Source organism: Cottoperca gobio, chromosome 3 (assembly GCF_900634415.1).
Source record: "Cottoperca gobio chromosome 3, fCotGob3.1, whole genome shotgun sequence".
In the NCBI taxonomy this organism is placed as follows: domain Eukaryota; kingdom Metazoa; phylum Chordata; class Actinopteri; order Perciformes; family Bovichtidae; genus Cottoperca; species Cottoperca gobio.
This window is the reverse complement of record NC_041357.1, coordinates 5,711,300-5,730,262: the sequence shown is the minus strand read 5'-3', so window position 1 is coordinate 5,730,262 and position 18,963 is coordinate 5,711,300. Positions and strand designations below refer to the sequence as shown.

The window sequence follows — 18,963 nt, the reverse complement described above, 5'->3', positions numbered from 1 at the left end:
ACTCCCCAGTTCTGATATAACTGATGCTCAAGCAGCATCTACACCAGGGGTATTCAACTAAAATTCTAAGAGATCTAGTTAGAGAAAATTTCCGCGAGCAAAGGTCCGGAGCATCATAATGTCTAACTTGTGTTATGAATTCGTGTGATATATATGGAAGCAGCCTAGTAGCTGTATCAACGTTTGCACATAATCAACAACTGACTGTCAAACAAAGAAAGTACAATTTAAAAACATTTAGACAATATTTATTGTCACTTAACATTGAACTATACAGATATATATATTACTGTAGATATGTATAGTGTTCTTCTCGGGCTACATTTAAAAATAAAATTGAGAAAATAAATAAAATAGCTTTTGAAAAATTGTGCATCTTAAAATAAAGTGCTTAATCTTAGAAAAATAAAATAAAGTGTAGCAGCAGCTTGAGTTTCCCTTTTTCTTCAACTGTTTCACATCTTGATTTAACTCTCAACCAATGCTAGAATACATCAGTCTCAACACATTTTAACTATTGAACAGTTTAACCCAGACTAGCACATCCTGGGTTAAACTGTTCTCTGTGGCTGATGATGCTTGCAGGTGGCCTATTTGCTTTATTTTGTCACAAATCAAAATCACATTGGGCTCTGAGTGCTTATTTTCTGTGCCCTCAGACACTTCAGACTTGAGTGGGTTTGTTTGGTCAAAAACGTTGTGCTTTGCCTCATAGTGGCGTTTAACATCACCACTGTTAATGAGCACCACGGTCTCTGAGCATACGAGACACTGGTGTTGTGCTCCCAGTGGGAAGGATGAACATGAATGAGTCCATTCTGGGTTGAAAGCTCTGTTGACTTTTCTCTTCTTGGAGAGCGCCATGAGTAGTTATTCTTCTCTCCCTGTATCGCTAACTCGTCTTTCCTTCTGTGACTCTCCTCTCGCCTGTCTGTATTCAGAGTCGCAATATTTGATTGGCTGCGTAGCATCACGTGGGATGGCTTAACTCGCATGTAATTGGTCTGTGAGTTTCCTGAACCGCTAAACCAGTGCCATAAAAACGAGTGCGGTGATTCTCTAGTTCACTCCTCTCCTGTCCTCCCCTCTGTTTGTGTGTGTAGGTGTGTGCAAAGTGGCGCTCTTCGTGATACAGGGCGGACCGAATGTGAATGCACAAAGCTAAAAAAATAAAATAAAATGCGCCGTTAAAATAGAAGAACCGGTCCGGGTCCGGGTCCGTATAGGTCGGTGTCTGGGTCTGGACTCGGACTCGGTCCGCCTCTTAGTGACCCCTGATCTACAATAACCTCTTAAGGAGCCACTATTGTTGTTTTGAACAAACAGATGCCTCTCCGTGTCTCATCGCAAACCCCTAAACTATGCCTGTAGCTGCCAGTAGCTCCGTCCCATGATGGATTTTCATATGATTCTCTCGTGATATTGGGAGATTGTATGTATTTTTGCATTATTTTAAGCACAATTCACTGTGTTCCGTGCTCTGTCTTCAGCTGAGGTCAGAAAACAGGTGTAGCTTGAGTAGCATTGAGGTCACATCCTCAGTAATATTTCTTGATTTTTTTAAACCAGGGGTCTTCAACATTTTTCAGGCCAAGGACACCCAAACTGGTGTAGCGTGGAGCAGGTTCACCCTTCTCCTTTCCTCCACTCTGTGTGTGTCGGGAGCGAAGTCCCGCCCTCCGCGAAACACAGCGGAGGAGGGAATGTGAATGTTTTATTTTTTTTTAGAACATTTGCTTTATCTACAAACAATTTTGCAGTAGCCTACCTGGTCGTGGACCCCCTGATGAAGACCTATGGTTTACCTATGGTGGAGTTCTGGCTACGGCCCTGTTAGAGACATCTCATTCCAGTGTAACCTTCTGACACAAGGTTTAACCAAATGGTTCACTGTTTTTTCATGAAGTTAAAACAGAATGATTCTTGTGCATTGTCTGCATTGAACCTTTTACTTTAGCAAACACTTGAGAATAAGAAAGATAGAGACAAAGAAAGAAAGACAAGGCTAGAGAGAGGGAGGGAAACATCAAAGCAGACTCGGAGTGATTATTGCTTTCAGTGCATATCATCCTTCCCAAAAGAATTCTCAGCCCAGAACAACCGACTTTTTCAGTCGCAAAATCATGCCCATGTTTTATCTCCGTTGTCTAGACATCGTACTTAATGGCATGCATTTTTAAAGCATTGGGGGACCAGCGCAGAAAGCAAAGGAGGAAACCAGGCTAAAGTGCAGTGGAGTAACAAGTTGAAACAGCATTGAGTAAACGGCCTCTCTCCTATGTAGGCCTTTGGCTGGGGGAACTGGAGCTAGCTTGATTTACAGCACTGCTCCAAAGAACAGGCAGGGAACCGTGTCTTGGGTTCAGAGAGAGTACACACACACACGCACACACACACACACACACACACACACACACACACACACACACACACACACACACACACACACACACACACACACACACACACACACACACAGGGGAGCATGCACAGTTGCACGCACATTTTCCAAATGTATGACGCTGAAATAATGCATTCCGGATCCAAAACTGGGAGTAAAAATAGAAATACAAGCTGCTTCTGTTTGATGTTAAGAATGTTGTCATTTTGTCCACCATTTGCCGTGCCGCAACAAGTCCGGACTGAACTTTCTCCTGTGTCAGAGGTTCAATAAGCCAGACAGCTATCGGTTACACCTCCAACATATAGCCTCTGTTTCTCACTAAGTTTCCCACCACCCGAGAGGATATTTCCTGCCCCTAATCTTGGGCATACCATTTCTCTTATCTTGGCAAAAGGTATTAAACAGCCTAGTTGCGTGCTCCTTTGTTTGAGTGAAGAAAATGGTATAGCCCAGATAAATAACATTGGTGTGGTTGTCTATTCAGGAAAATAAAAGCATTGTTTGACACCCATGGATCTTATTATACAGTAGCTGACACCATTTCTCAGCTGAATGTTTGTATGGGCCAATTTATGGGCGCTGCACAGGAAGAACGTTGAGTTGAGTGAGCAGCATGAAAGCTTTAATGACTGCATGAAGACCTCCAGGATGTATGGGCGCGCATTCAAGAGCCCAGCAGAGAAAAGAAAAATTGACAATGAGGTGGGATGCATGTGCGCTCTTGTGTGTGTGTGCGTCTGACAGGAGGGGAATGTAAAAGTGCCTGCTTATCTCTGCAGCGTGTATCTCTGGTGCTGACAGGCCTATCCATGTTTTATTGTGCAGAGACGGCAGGATTCCCACGGGGCCCGGCCAGTCTAGCCATGCAGAGCCAGTCCTCCCCCCCAAACCCTCACCCCTTCACTCCCATCTACCCCCTTTTGCTTAAAACCTCCACTCCCCATATTGCTGTTAGCATGTCAGGCAAAAGTGGAATGGGGTGGAACTGGGGTGTAGCAGCAGTTTCTGAACATAAATGAGGAATGCAAGAAGAACTTTAAGAAGACCGTTCAATCTTCCAGCCCAGCTTGCAGTTAGGAAGAGATACACTCATATTTCATGAATTTTCTTAGAATATCTTTTTTACGCTTTCTCCACAGCACAGCCCCCATCCCCACTTCCTTCTACCTTTCCATCTTCTCTTCCTCTGTATTTCTGTCTCTGCTGTTTAAAGTTATTTTTCTCCTTCTCTTGGCAGAGGCCATCTGTAGAGTCACTTACCCCAGGTTGGGGATTTCTCTGTGCATCACGCAGCAGCATATGTAGACAGATCAAAGTGAGACATGTTGTACCTGTGCCAGACGATGTGCAGGAAAACATGCACAAGATACTGACCTGTATTTATCAAACATGTAGGAAACTCTGAACATACATTTTTTGATTGATTGAAATCAATATATATAGAAATCTATCCAGTAACAATTACCACACATGAAATTAACCCTCAACTTATCTATTTATAAGGTATTAAACTATATAATGAATGAATGAAATGGGTGCCAGCTTTATTCATGTTGTTTTCAACCACATTAAATTCTAGTTAAAAAAATTAAATGTTAAAAAAATCAAAGCACTAAAAACTGCTGTAATATTCTATCACATATGTGTTTGGAGCTCAAAAGAAATGTGAAAAATAGATTGCATTCTTAAGAATTACATTTATTACTCAAGTTTTCGAGTAAGCCATGGCAGTGTGCCAGTCGCGCACAATACCAGGACCCTGAAACTGAAGCAACTAAATAGAATTCAGCTGTCCTTAATTGTATTATTCACACTTGTGCTTTCCCCAACATTGTAAGAAACTAAAAGAAAGGAATGCAAATATCAGAGCCTGCTGTAACCTTTGAATGACCATACTGAAGTGAAATGTTAAAAGAAAAACGTTCAAGGACAGAAATGGAAAAGGATGTTTATACAAGCAAAATGAGTACAGATGGGAAATGTCCAAGTACACCAAACCACACAAATGTAAAAATGTATAAATCTGGGTTTTAAAAAAATCATATTTTGTTAAGAGTTTTAATAAGAGTAACGCAACCTGTTTGGCATCGATGGTCATTTTGTATATAATTAAGCAGAACAACTTCACTCAAACTCAGGAATAAACTTCATTTGTTGTAACTGGTGCACTGCCATACAAGCACTAAAAATGCATGGGTGAGCTTCTCAGAACCTCCCCTGCAGTATTGCACTCTTCTACCTCAAAACATGTCAGTTATTGAAACATTTCAGAGATACAAATTACAGCTAGGTCAGTGGTGGTTTGCAGCGAAGCCGAGTGGCACTTAAGCCACTTTTACCCAATGATATATTGTTATTTATAAGCCAGGCAAAACATAGGAGGAAAAAAAGCAAACAGTCCCCAAAAAATCTCAAACCGATGCTTTCGGGTCCCAATGGTTCGCATCTCCTATTTCCAAATTGCAGTTTAGTCCTTCTGCTTCATTTTTCTGTGGCGTTTGAAAGTGAATGAAAGCATTTTTCTTCCCCTGAAGCAGGTCGGCGGCGAGGAGGAATGGTCTTTGCGGTAGCATGTCGTCTCAGAACTGGACTGAGCCATCTGCCCATCTCTCCATCTCCCTCTTCTAAGCCCTGTGGTTGTTAGACCACTCATTTTCTGTAATCTCCCCCTTCAGCCCCAATGCCAAGACAGGAGCTATTTTAGAAGCAGCAGTAGGCTTTCATCAGTGGCGAAGCAGAATTTCAGACACCAAAGGAGAGAGAGAGGACAGGAGAGGCAAAAAAGAGAGAGAGGAGATTGAAAATAAAATGATGGGAAGAGGAGAGGACAAAAGAGAGGAGAGAGATTGTAGTCCCCATCTCCATCCCCATTGCGGTTGGCCTTGAAAACCTGGTAATGCAGTTATGGAGAGTTGTATATACAATATGGTCGTCATGTTTAGTTTCAGATCCGAATAGTACGAAGAGAGTTGGATGGATATGGATATATATTTCGGTCTGTGTATTTTCTTTGCCTGTTCATAACTATCAATTTGTACACTGACAAAGACCAATGTTTGAAAATATTGTAATGTTTTAAAAACAGCAGGTTTAGGTTTTTCATGAATCATAACTTTTAAGAAAAGCAAGAAAAACCCAGCTTGTTCACCAGTTGGAGTTTCGACCGCCAAATAATACGTTGTTTTCTGGTGTGCTAGTACTTACTGGTATTTACTGTAGGGTAAAACTGGGCTTTTTTAAGTGTGTATGTGTGTATGTGTGTGTGTGGGTGCAGCAGATTAGAGTTTGAACCAGTGGTTGGCTGTCCTGATTAGGAGCTGCATCATGTGGTTGGTGTCCTGATGATAAAGGCTGAATTTAGTGTGCGTATGTGCACATGTTTGCATGTACAATTTAGCATACAATCACTGCAGGCTTTTCATCAATACTAGGGCTGCAACTAACAATTATTTTGATTATGGAATAATTGTTACGAATACGAATACTAATACGAATGATTAGTCAACTAATTGTTGCAGTTCTAATCAATACAATATTTCAGTCTCTAGGGTTTCCCCCCTCACTCTCTCCCTTTTGGTGTCCCACTACAGTTGGGCGACAGGAGACTGGGGAGCCTGCAGTCGCTCGTGTGGGGGAGGTCAGCAGACCAGGACACTGCGCTGCCTGAGGAAGGTGACCTATCAGAGGGAAGAGGCAGTGGTGCATTCCCTCTGCCCCGTCGTCTCTCCGGCCCAGCTCCAGCCCTGCCACACCCAGGCCTGCCTGCCCGAGTGGAGCACCGGATCCTGGTCACAGGTGGGTTTGTGGCAGCATTTGAATTCTTATCAGTGAAATGTCATGACAACTGTTGTATGAGTTTCATAAACATTTGGAACAGTCGAGTTGTAACATTTTTGGTGACCCCTCACTTTTTATCTAACATGACAGGTCGAAATTACATTTTATTTACAGAGTAGCTGAAACACTAATGACAATGAGCCTCAGTTGTAGGCTACTGTTACATGTTAGCATGCTAACATGCTAAATGAAGATAGGAAACATGGGAAACATTAGGCCTACCTGCTAAACATCAGCATGCTAGCATTAGCATTTAGCTCATGCTAGCTAGCATGGCTGTAGACTACTAGTCTTGTTATAATTTTACTACTTACAAATTGTTACAATTGTAGCTGTTGTTTAGCAGCTTTTTGGAGAGTTTGTTGATACATAATGTAAATCCACAGGAATACAATTATCAGCCTATGATGTTTTGGTCTGTGAAGCTACAGTAAGTCATGGCTATAGTCTACTACCATTAAGCTATAGGCTAAGCAAACTTTCCAAAGTCTGGAGTTTGAACTTGAGTGCAGCTGACTTTGTGTACGTCATGTACAAATCAACTTTGATGCTAAAAAACATAAACAATTATTTAGTTGTTACAGGTCTTTTTCACTGCAGATAGGCTATGTTTTTCTTGTCATACTAGCAAAAGCACAGGTGTTACTAATATCATTAGTAAGTTATGACAGTAAGCCTCTAGGCACAATAGCTGGACCCTGAAACTGACACAGCTAAATGGAATCCAGCCATCTTTCATTTAATTATTTACACCTGTGCTTAGGTGAAAAGTGCGGACGGTGTCTTTTTTTTCTTCTTTTTTTGCTATCAGGTTTTACAGGATACGTGATCCCACTGTCATAATTAATTTGTTGGCTAAAAGTCTTGTAGAGCATAGCCAACTTCAGGTTAAAACACACTTTAATGTTTGGACATCTGCATGACAGAAGCACGTCAGTGCCTGAGAGAAGACACACACACGTACACACACAGGTACACGCACACACACACGCACACACACTGAGTTCCTATGCAAGCTGTCAGATGTTTCACTCATGCTAAAACAAACGCTCTTCTGCCCTCTGTTGGACATGTGAAGAACTTGTCATGGCAATTCAACTTTTATCCTCAGGCATTTTCTTAACTGCCAGTTGTGGAAACACGTACTTACTCTTCAATATATATTGCAATCTCTAAGAAATGTTTTCTCTTCTACCCTTCTTTGGAGTATGGGAAAGATCATTTGAACAATCATTAATTCTACCTGCATGTAAGAACCAAATACTCCCATGAATCACAAAACAGCCACACAAAAGTGATTAGAAGCCGTGGTGAAGGAAGTATTCAGATCCTTTCTTTAAGTAAAAGCACTAGTTCCACACTGTAAAAATACTCTGTATTGACAATGTTTTTAAGTAAAAGTAAAATTTCTATCAGTAAAATCAGAAAAATGTAGTAAAGTTATTGAAAGTAAAAGTCTTCAATGCAGAACAATGTCCACTGTGTCTGTTATATTATATTATATCATTCGATTATTACTCTAGTCATTAATATAAAAGCAGGACTTTGCTGTTGGTTGAGCTCATTTTTTTTTACTATTTTGTATCGGACTGCAAAATATGATTATTTTCACTATATATTAATCTTTTGAATATTTTCTTCATTAATCCATGTGTTATTTGTTTTGTAAAATGAGTGAAAATAGAAAGAAATGCATCACAATTACCTAAAGCCCAAAGTGACACCGTCACAACCAACATTACAAACCTCCAAAGAAACTAAAGAAATCCAAATAAAACCTTTATTTCACTTTAACTTTATTTCAAACATTTAAACGAATGTATATCAACATGTATATTAAAGAAACCCAATAAATAACGGTCAACAATAGACTTTCAATAAGCAACATACATTAACATTTCAACCTAAATGATTATCAAAACAATTGCTCTTATAGTCAACAAAAACTCTTCATATGTTTCCTGTGCAAATGTTTGTAATTTGTAAAGTAACTAAAGCTGTCGGATCAATGTAATGGAGTAACAAGTGTAGAAGATGAAAGTGGCTTGAAAAGAAAAGGCTCAAGTAAAGTACAGAACTGAAGTACAGTACTTACATGTATTTAGTTACATTCCACCTCTGATCATAAGTGATCATTGTCTAGTTTGCAACCAACCCCTCTTGTTAGATGTTGGTTGTTAGATGTTGGTTTGCAGGATTGTATTCATTCTAAGTTTCTTTTGTTTGTTTGCGAAGCCAACACTTGAAAGGCTATTTAATGATATGGCTATTAACCTAGCATGACTTGGCCAGTTCCAGTACGTCACACACTAGACATGCTGCTATTTGCTCATTTGCCTGTATACAATACTAATAGCCTGGCAGCAGATCTGATGATCCGCTGCTGTAACCTGCACAGTCCGGACACTGAGCTGTCCTTCAGCCATCTTTCTTTAGGACGCTGGCTTGTGTCTCCCTGAAAAGATCAATCAGATCGTTCAGTGACAAAAGGACAACTGGGATGTGTGTTGGTGCACGGTTGTGTATGTAAATGGCAGAACACAGATGTGTTTTTTTGTCTAGTAGATTCATTCGACATTGTCACATAAAGTGTCCTGACGGCTGTGCTCGTCAGTCCCAGCGGAGCAGTTTGACTCTGTTGTCCACCTCTGCATTCAGCTGGAGTTTACAGCACACGGTGGATACTTTGATGGGTTGGGGTCACATTCATCTGCGAATTATTGGTGTATTGTATTTAATGTTAGGCCATAATGGGATGTCATCAAAGCAGTGACCTTCTGTTTGCTTGTTACACCATGTGGTGAATCACAAATGCATTTATAGTGTCCGCGCCAAGGGTTTAACCTCTGTTAAACGTGGTGAAAGCTGAAGGTTAAAGCAATCATAAGAAAGTACGAGTCTAAGTTACAGTGTATGAATCAATGCTTATGGCCATAAAGGTATAATGTGTAACATTTCCGCAAAAGACTATCTGTGTTATATGTTTGTGTACTTACATCATCCCAAATGTTTCCGACAGTGTTCAAACCCAGTAGTCCGTCATTTGAATGAGGGCAGCTCTGCGTTTCATTTGGTCTCCTGTAATGGGGACGTTTCCTCTTTGTGGTGGTTGTCATAAATGTACCTTTTATCCAGTTTTAAGCCACATTTTTACAATACACTTTTTTATGTCTTGTTCGTTTTGAACTATATATTTTAACAGGATGAAGGGTTTTGGTCATCGTACGTCTGGATCTTAAGTTATCAGAGAAACAAGCTGACAAATGTTTGCAGTTAGCTCGCAGCTCCTCCGTCCTGTGTCTGCCCAACAGCATCTGGAAACACTGATTTTAATGAGAAACTGCTTTATTCAGGGTTTTTACCAGTTTTAATCAGTGTCTGTGTAAACAATGAAGGAATCCTAACTGGGAGAAGTTGACTGCAATTCAAATGTTGGTAAAGACAACAGCTCCCATGATCTCACGCTACTTCACGGCGCCACTAAACTCTGTATTTTGTTATTGATTTGATTGAGAGCCCCTAGTGGCAGAAAAATACTTATTGTGCTTATTTAAATTGGCCTATTGAATCACTAATCTCCAGAGGATGCTCTCATCTGTGTTTTTGAGTTGTGTGACTTCTTTTACTTCCTTCTTGTCTACTCACAGTGCTCCAAGACATGTGGCCGTGGCCTGAGGAAGCGGAGCGTGTTCTGCCGCAGCACTGATCCCGGGGCCAAAGCGGTGGTGGTGCCCGATAGCATGTGCAGACAGCACTACAGACCCAAACCCCAAGAGACCTGCGTCCTGCGCCGCTGCCCCAAGAACGAAAGGCTGCAGTGGATCCCTATTCCCTGGGGAGAGGTAGGAAAGAAAGAGACATGAGGCTCGAGGAGCAGTAGTGATATAAGTTAAATGTGTTCAGAAATGTCCAGTTTATTAAATTTCAGGAAGAAACCAGAGCCACCTCACACTGAAACACTTCCAGAACAGCATTGATTTGCAGCTTTCATGTCAGTCCAAAGGCTTCTCACTGGAACTCCCATTTTTCAAAATATATTCCCGAATCATATAGGAATCCATTCAGAATCCAGAATGCTATACAACATCAAGACTTTTCTTCATCTGGAATTGGAAAACTATTAGCAGTGCTCGACTTCACATCACTTCACTGAGCTTGTTGAAAGGAAAAGGATAAGCGTCCTTGAGAAAAGCACTATATAAGTCAAATGTATTATTATTATTATTATTATTAAACTGGACCTGAAATGGAGGAAAAACAAGCGCAAATGTGCAACAGCTGCGACCACGTACACACAGATGTGCATCCGTGCTTTCATGCATTTACACACACACACACACACACACACACACACACACACACACACACACACACACACACACACAAACTGCGGGTGGGGACATTTTTTGTTGACCGACAGAGCGAGCTATAGAGCTGGTCGCAGATAAAAAATTAAATTTAAAAAATGAATAATAATTAGAATAAATTATATGTTTTCACAAAATAACTTGTGTAATGAAAATTATTGAAATTCTGATATGAAAAGTGTCACACGGATTAAAACAGATAACTCTTAATCAATAAGGACATTACTTGATTAATTCATAAAGCAAAAGGTCTGAAATGTGAGGATTTTCTTCTTTTCCCTTTCTGAACTGATTGCCAATCAAATATCCTTAAGTTTTGTTCAGTTTGTAGACAAACAATTTGAAGACGTCATCTTGAGCTCTGAGGAATCATGATTGGTATTTGTCTCTTTAATGTACAGCTGCGTATTGCTGCCACCACGACAGAAGTTATCATTGTAACTCCTAAAGTTTCTCATCTTTACGAAATTTTAACCATATATATTTTATGCCATTAGGACATATTTGAAATGTTTTAATAAATGAAACGTAACAATGAGGAAATAATGTCACAATAACACAAAAATATCTGATATCTGGTCAGCATTTGCAAATGCCAGACTGTCAACAAAGGATGTTCTCAGATAATACTCCCTAAAGGATTCGCTGACAATGTCCAAGATATGCTCGCTCTCTCCAAAGCTGATCAACATCCTTGAAAAAACTGGGACCGGTTGTATAACTTTTAATTTATTACGAATCAGTACACGTATTTGACAGCCTCATCATATATTCTTTTAGTTTTTGTGCAGAAGATTTGTGAACTCTTTCTTGCCTCTGTGCTTTTGATTCTTCTTTGTTCTCCTTTATGTTTAGTACAGTGGTTTGAGGGAACCCGCAGCATTACACAAACACACTCGCAGAGTTCATTTTTGTAAAATTGTCCCTCCTGCCTGCACTCTGTTTCAGTGCTCCAGGTCTTGTGGCTCGGGCATCCAGAAGAGAGAGCTTCGCTGCGGGGAGAGAGACTCACAGGGAGGGTATGTGTCTTTAATAGATCTGCACATGCACTTACAGTATATCTCAAAAGTGAGTACACCCTTTAGATTTTTGCAAATATTCTGTTATATCCTTTCAGGGGATAACATTATCCTACTGAAACTTTGATATAACTTAAAGTAGTCAGTGTGCTGCTTGAATAACAGTATAGATTTATTGTCCTTTGAAAATTACTCAGTACACAGCTGTTAATGTCTAAACAGCTGGCAACAAAAGTGAGTACACCCCATAGTGAACATGTCCTAATTGTGCCCAATGATGTTGTTTTCCCGCCCTGGTGTCATGTGACTCGTTAGTGTTACAAGGATTCAGGTGTAAATGATAAGCAGGGCTGTTAAATTTGGTGTTTTGGGCACAATTCTCTCTGAATGCTGGACAACATGGCACCTCATGGCAAGGAACTCTCTGAGCGGCTGAAAAAAAGGATTATTGCGCTTCACAAAGATGGCCTTGGCTATAAGAAGATTGCCAACACCATGAAAATGAGTTGCAGCACAGTGGCTAAGATCATACAGCGGTTTTCCAGGACAGGTTCCACTCGGAACAGGCCTCGCCAGGGTCGACCAAAGAAGTTGAGTCCACGTGCTCAGCGTCATATCCAGAGGTTGGTTTCCAAAAATAGACGTGCGAGTGCTTCCAGCATTGCTGCAGAGGTTGCAGAAGTGGGATGTCAGCCTGTCAGTGCCCAGACCATACGCCGCACACTGCATCAAATCGGTTTGTATGGCCGTCGCCCCAGACAGAAGCCCCTTCTGAAACCGATGCATAAGAAAGCCCGCAAACAGTTTGCTGAAGACAATGAATCCAAGAACATGAGTTACTGGAACCATGTCCTGTGGTCTGATGAGACCAAAATAAACCTGTTTGGGTCAGATGGTGTCCGGCGTGTGTGGCGGCACCCTGGTGAGGAGTACCAAGACAAATGTGTTTTGCCTACAGTCAAGCATGGTGGTGGCAGCATCATGGTCTGGGGCTGCATGAGTGCTGCCGGCACTGGGGAGCTGCATTTCATTGAGGGACACATGAATTCCAATATATACTGTGACATCCTGCAGCAGAGCATGATCCCCTCTCTTCGGAAACTGGGCCGTAGGGCAGTTTTCCAACATGATAATGACCCTAAACACACCTCCAAGATGACAACGGCCTTGCTGAAGAAGCTGAAGGTTAAGGTGATGGACTGGCCAAGTATGTCTCCAGACCTAAACCCAATTGAGCACATGTGGGGCATCCTCAAGAGGAAGGTGGAGGAGTGCAAGGTGTCCAACATCCGTGCGCTCCGTGATGTCGTCGTGGAGGAGTGGAAGAAGATTCCAGAAGCAACCTGTGCAGCTCTGGTGAATTCCATGCCCAGGAGGGTTAAAGCAGTGCTAGATAACAATGGTGGTCACACAAAATATTGACACTTTGGGCACAATTTAGACATGTTCACTATGGGGTGTACTCACTTTTGTTGCCAGCTGTTTAGACATTAACAGCTGTGTACTGAGTAATTTTCAAAGGACAATAAATCTATACTGTTATTCAAGCAGCACACTGACTACTTTAAGTTATATCAAAGTTTCAGTAGGATAATGTTATCCCCTGAAAGGATATAACAGAATATTTGCAAAAATCTAAAGGGTGTACTCACTTTTGAGATATACTGTATAACCCCACTGTGCCATCTGTGCACTATCATCAGTCACAATGTTTTAACCCCTCCTCTGCCACGCAGGTATGTGGAGTTCCCCATACGGAGGTGCAGGAACATGGTCAAACCTCTGGTGGATCTCCAGCAGGGCTGCAACCGAGGTCAGTGCCCCGAGCTCCCTCGGGTCATCGCTGGCAGAAGCGGCTCCAGCGCTGTGGTGTTAGGCTGGTACTCCTCTCCCTGGCAACAGGTACATTTTACTCAGGCTTTGATCCTCATCCGTCTACATGAAAGACTTTTAGTGCTACACGTGCGTTCCAGCTGACACTCTTCCAATTTGGAGCATTTCTCCCACACTGTAGTACTACTACACGGATATTTGGTAGAAAATTGAATCCCGGGACATGTAACGCATGACTGGATGCTCAAACTAGAATTTGTCATCATCAGCCATGACGACACTCGGATCTCACTCTCGCTTCCTGGCTTTGTATTTCTCCACATGCAGAAGTGGTGTCCATGGGGCTCTAGTTACAGAGATGCATTTACTATATAAGGCTTTTCTTGCGAGTCCTTCCTGAACCAAAAAGAGCAGTAAGAGTTAAAGAAATTAATCAAGCAGTGTGTGTATCTGTAACATAAACTGTGATCGTTAGCCTTTCCAGCCAACCAAAAAAAATCTTCGGTACCCACACACAAACAAACTTCTTGTTTTATTCACTCTGTTCCAATATAATTGTGAAGTGGGAATCATGAGTGTTGTGGGTCACGCCGGACCATGTAGCCCTGGCCCTTTGCAAAAGTACCAAATTAGAGTGTGGGTGGAGAAAGATCTCTCTCCCCCTCAATGAACAAGAAACCCTTGCACCACTGAAAAAGTAAATGATTTAGCAGTAATGGTCCCAATTGTTTTTTAAAGATCTTAATAAAAGCTGGTGATGTAATCAATTAGCCAATTAACTGTGTGGTTTGAATTATCTTCTCAAGTAACACTTTCATGAATATGACTTAAAATCATTGCAAAACACTAGTCTTGCTTGATCTAAGATGACTTTAATTGGGCTACACCACTGCATGGAGGTTACTTATTATTGGACTGACCCTCTGAATGGTGGTTTGGGTAAACGAGTGAGGGAAATTGTCACTGAAACCTGGAAACAGGAACAAAGCAAACATTTGAATGCCAACCATATCTCAAGGTGAGCAACTATTAACAAACTCTTCCCGCTGGGATGAATTTAATTATCCCCCCTTAAATAGCCAACAGTGTCTGGTCACCTCCCCCCCCCCCTACCTAGGAAAGGGAAATCACAATTAGATTAGTAAACATGAAGGTTAATACACACTGCACAGACAAGCACATGAACCTGGTTTAGCACAACATATTTAATTTAATTTCTCATCTTATTGATTAGAAATAACCTTTGATGGCTGTTATGGCCCAGGTGTCCTGACTCACCTGATGACAGTGATGTAGGAACTGTAGGGAATCTGTCTCTGTGAAAAGGTTTTCACAGTGTTTCAAAAATAACTAAGAATTTGGAGTTGTTACGTTCAACGAACAAAAAGCTTGGCAATAACTAAATGAACCGTCAGTTGAAAGCCAAATTTAGAATGAGAAAGTGTGAAAGCAATGTGAGTGTAGAAGTAGATTAAAATGAGGTCAGGCAGTAGAGTGAAGTGGGTATTATGCTCTGCCGTATATAACATCAGCTTTCTTCAGAAGCAGCTACGAGCAAAATCATCCCATTGTGTGAAAAGTTGTTTGTAAACTAACAAATCTACTGCAAAGGGTACTTCAGGTTCACAACATTTATTTTCCACCTCGCACATCTCTCACTTCATTGATTTTGGTTTACCAGGTCTCTTTCTCAGGGAGGCCCTGGCACGATGAGCACGGCAACACAACGTCTGGGCCAAAACAATCAATCAATACGAGATATATAACCATGTTGGGCTCTTGTCTTCTCTTATGTCTGTGTTTCCCCACACACCTCAGAGGCAGACAGTGCAGTGTAGGTGGTGCTAGTTAACAGGCATAACATAGTTCTTGTGTGTGGAATGGGATTTAGATGCAATCCAAAAGCTCCACTCAAATACAGAGTCTATCGGGGCAGATTGTGTAGGCTATGTGTTATATCATCTATTATGCAAAAAGTCTTGAGGGCAACCTCTTATAGCACAGTGTCGTATTCTGCTTGATCTCGAGCATGTGATCCCTGTATGTTTCCATCCTGACAGCTCGCTGGAGGGCAAGTACATGCTGGATGGGATGTTGGTTTTCTTCATCTGTTCTTTGTCTCTGCATAGACTTTTGCTCCATCCCTCTTCTGCTCCTTTTCATGACGATTCCTCTTTCTCCGTGCGCTTCAATGTTTGATCTCCTCCTCCTATTTATATCCCTGTGCATTTCTCTCATGTCTCTCCTTCTCACTGTGCTCTTCTATTTGTTTCTGTCTTTCCGCTGTTCCTCTCCTACCTCTGGCCTCAGTGCTCCGTGTCCTGTGGCGGGGGAGTCCAGACTCGGTCCATCCAGTGTCTCCGGCAAGGTCGCCCCGCAGCTGGCTGCCTGCCCAACCAGAGGCCTGTCACTTCCAGGGCGTGCAACACACACTTCTGCCCTGCTGTTCCCCCGGCTCCGGCGCAACGCCCCGGCCGTGTCACAGCTCCTGGACCAACACTAAAAGGTAAACGCCTCTGAGGGAAAAAGACAAATTCATCCAGTTTCCATTCTTAATAACCATGAAATTAGAGTTCTGTGTGGAGTTTGCATTCTCTGTTTGTGGGTGGGCTTTCTGCTCTTCTTGATGAATTCCTCCTACAGTCCAATGAGAAGTATCTCCACTCCATTTGTCCATGTGTACAGTATGTGTGTGTGTATATGTCAGCCTATTGGTTGACTGGTCCAGCAGTGAACAGCCAGTTCATTCTTAACATTCCCATCATCTTCAGCTACTCTGTGTTCAGTGTTAGTTTGCAACACGCTAAACTAAGATGATGAACATGGTAAACATTAAACTTAAAAATTGGCATTGTGAGCATGTTAGCCTGTACATACGACATCTATTGCATGTCTGTCCGTCCTGGGAGAGGGATCCCTCCTCAGTTGCTCTCCCTGAGGTTTCTTCCATTTTTCCCCCTTTAATTTTGGGGTTTCTTTGAGGAAGTTTTTTCTTGTGCGATGCGAGGGTCTAAGGACAGAGGGTGTCGTAACCTGTACAGTCTGTAAAGCACACTGAGACAAATGTGTCATTTGTGATATTGGGCTATACAAATAAATTTGATTTGATTTGAAGATTAGCATTTTGCTCAAGGGACGTCTGTGCCTAAATACGGCCTCACATCACTTTAGACTCTTTTTCAAACGTGTAAAGGGCCAGGGCCTAATTTATTCTATTCTAATAATCTATTTAAAGTGTATTCATGAACAAAGCCACTTCCTGTTATATAGTGGGGAGCCCTCAAATAAAATAAAGACAAACAGGTTCTTTTAAATTGTATGGATGTGCTAGATGCCAAAGTGTCGAGCCATACTCAACACTTTGGGCTCTGCGTCATCTCCTCCATTGATAAAAACATATTTTATGTGATTCGGATTGTATCTACGCACAATTCTAATATTTCCGGATATAGTTTTAGTCCCTTCACGCTCCCATTATGCGCCACACCCCAAGCCTACTGATTAGCTTATCTGTCACCAAACTGAGCGTAACACGTGAGCGTCCCACAAGCTCCATCTTGAAAACATTTTGCACTAGAGGGTGCTCACGGCCCACACATGGGCCCCACACAAGTGGACAGTAAAATAAGAAATCAATCGTCCAGGTCATTAATCTAGTAAAAATGCACCAAAATAATCTGGTTCCACTTTCTTGAATGTTCTGTTTTTTTTATATAACATCGAACATTTAATACTAGATTAGTAGTTGGATAAAATAACCAATTTACAAATGTGCTTTTGGTTTCTGGGAAATTATAGGCCTATTCTTCTGAATAAATCAATTGGAAAATAATCCACAATTAATAATGAATATATTGAATTGCAGCCTTAGTTTGAACATTTTTCCTCATTTTTTAAATATTTTTTTTTACAGATGAACACTGCGTGGACCATTTCAGCTGGTGTCACTTGGTTCCCCAGCACGGCGTTTGCAACCACAAGTTCTATGGACAGCAGTGCTGCAAGTCCTGCTCCAGCAAGACGCAATAGAGCTCCGATACCTCCGAGTCTGTGGCTTCAGGCCTCTGAGGGATACAACACCACAGAGGCCGTTTGAGGGACGATTACTCACAACAACACACAGAACTGTGCTCAAACACTTGTGTGTTTTCTTCCTGGAGTACTTGACTAATGGACTTCGAAAAAGGAGTGAAAGACACAAACCATGGACTCTTTGTTAGTGTGGATGCTGAAGTCATCATGTCGTCGACCACATTGTAACTGGAAAGTCAAAATCACAGAGCATCTGAAGACTTGTTGGTGTTATATATATATATATATATATATATATATATATATAAATGTTGTCGTTTTGTTGAGTGTTTTCCTTTTGAAACCTCTAAAGCTACAAGCCATCAAGAGAACAGGAAAAGGACAATAGCGTTTTAGCTTGCTTATATGTTGTATTTTTTAAAGGCGTCTGGTTTCACACGCCTTTATTTAAGTTATTATGGTCCGTAATATTATGATTTTACATTTTGTCAGGTGTACAGTGGATCTGTGACATGTTATTTTCTATGTTTGGGTATTCCATAGGATTGTGCCAGTCACCCTTGGATCCACGTTATGAGATTTTATATGAGGCATTAGTTATCAATGGTCAGATGCCTTCTGCACTTCCTCCCTCACACACTCTCCGCTTGTTAGGTTCACTGCTGCTCAATGATTTGGAACAAGCTGGAGACACCTTTCCTGTGCATTCCATTCATGTTACTGCTATGAAAATATCTGTGTACGTCAAACATTTTATCCAGTCGCGTTGTAAGTGGTCGCCCTGCTGTACGGTTATGGTAATACAACTTGATAATCTATCTTGTCTTTCTTTTTCTTTTCGATCGTTTAAAGCCACAATGAGGGGAATAATGGAGGAGAGTCGAGTAGGCGAAGAGGGAGAGAAGAGGATGATTGCAGGGCGAGCGTGGGTGCAGTCTAGATAGCGTGAGGTTTGGCTTTGTTAAGAGAGGACAGTGTAGGTGTCTGCAGCTCTGAGGTTTGGCTGGAGGACTTCAGATGAGTGATGACACAGTCACACTCGCTTTGACCTTAATCAGCCACCACTTGTAATACCTGACTCACAGAACAGCAACAATGGCTCGAAAGCTTCACTTGACTCATGGACACAAATATGTGCGTCCTTTTGAAAATTGGTCATAATAATAATAATAATAATAAATCAAAAGATAATTTTATGTTATTCATTATGTTCCACGCTTAGCATCCTCATTTGCATTGAGCAAAGCCAAACTGTGGTTTGAAGGTCAAAAGATGTCAACATATCTAAATAAGAAATTGTAAAATGTGGTTGACATTGTTTGCTGTCTGACTGTATTTCAATGTGAAGCAGGTCTTAACTATATTATTTAAATGCTGTTGAAATAACTGATCCCTCTTTATTGACAAAAACGAGGAGATAAAATATCAACGACTGTTTCCTGTGCTGCGCTCGCCACATCAGGACGACAGC

General features: G+C 41.4%; 1 protein-coding gene across 1 annotated transcript in view; it reads left to right on the top strand.

Annotated features, from left to right (window-relative positions):
- Nucleotides 1-18,757, top strand: part of adamts18 (ADAM metallopeptidase with thrombospondin type 1 motif, 18) — a 65,089-nt gene extending 46,332 nt beyond the window's left edge. Inside the window, exons 19-24 of the mRNA XM_029461170.1 lie at nt 5,995-6,199; nt 9,889-10,083; nt 11,557-11,627; nt 13,364-13,529; nt 15,771-15,966; nt 17,374-18,757. Of these exons, the coding sequence (XP_029317030.1) occupies nt 5,995-6,199; nt 9,889-10,083; nt 11,557-11,627; nt 13,364-13,529; nt 15,771-15,966; nt 17,374-17,489 (949 nt within the window). The 3' untranslated portion in view covers nt 17,490-18,757. The remainder of the gene's footprint in view (nt 1-5,994; nt 6,200-9,888; nt 10,084-11,556; nt 11,628-13,363; nt 13,530-15,770; nt 15,967-17,373) is intronic.
- Nucleotides 18,758-18,963: the final 206 nt, after the last annotated feature.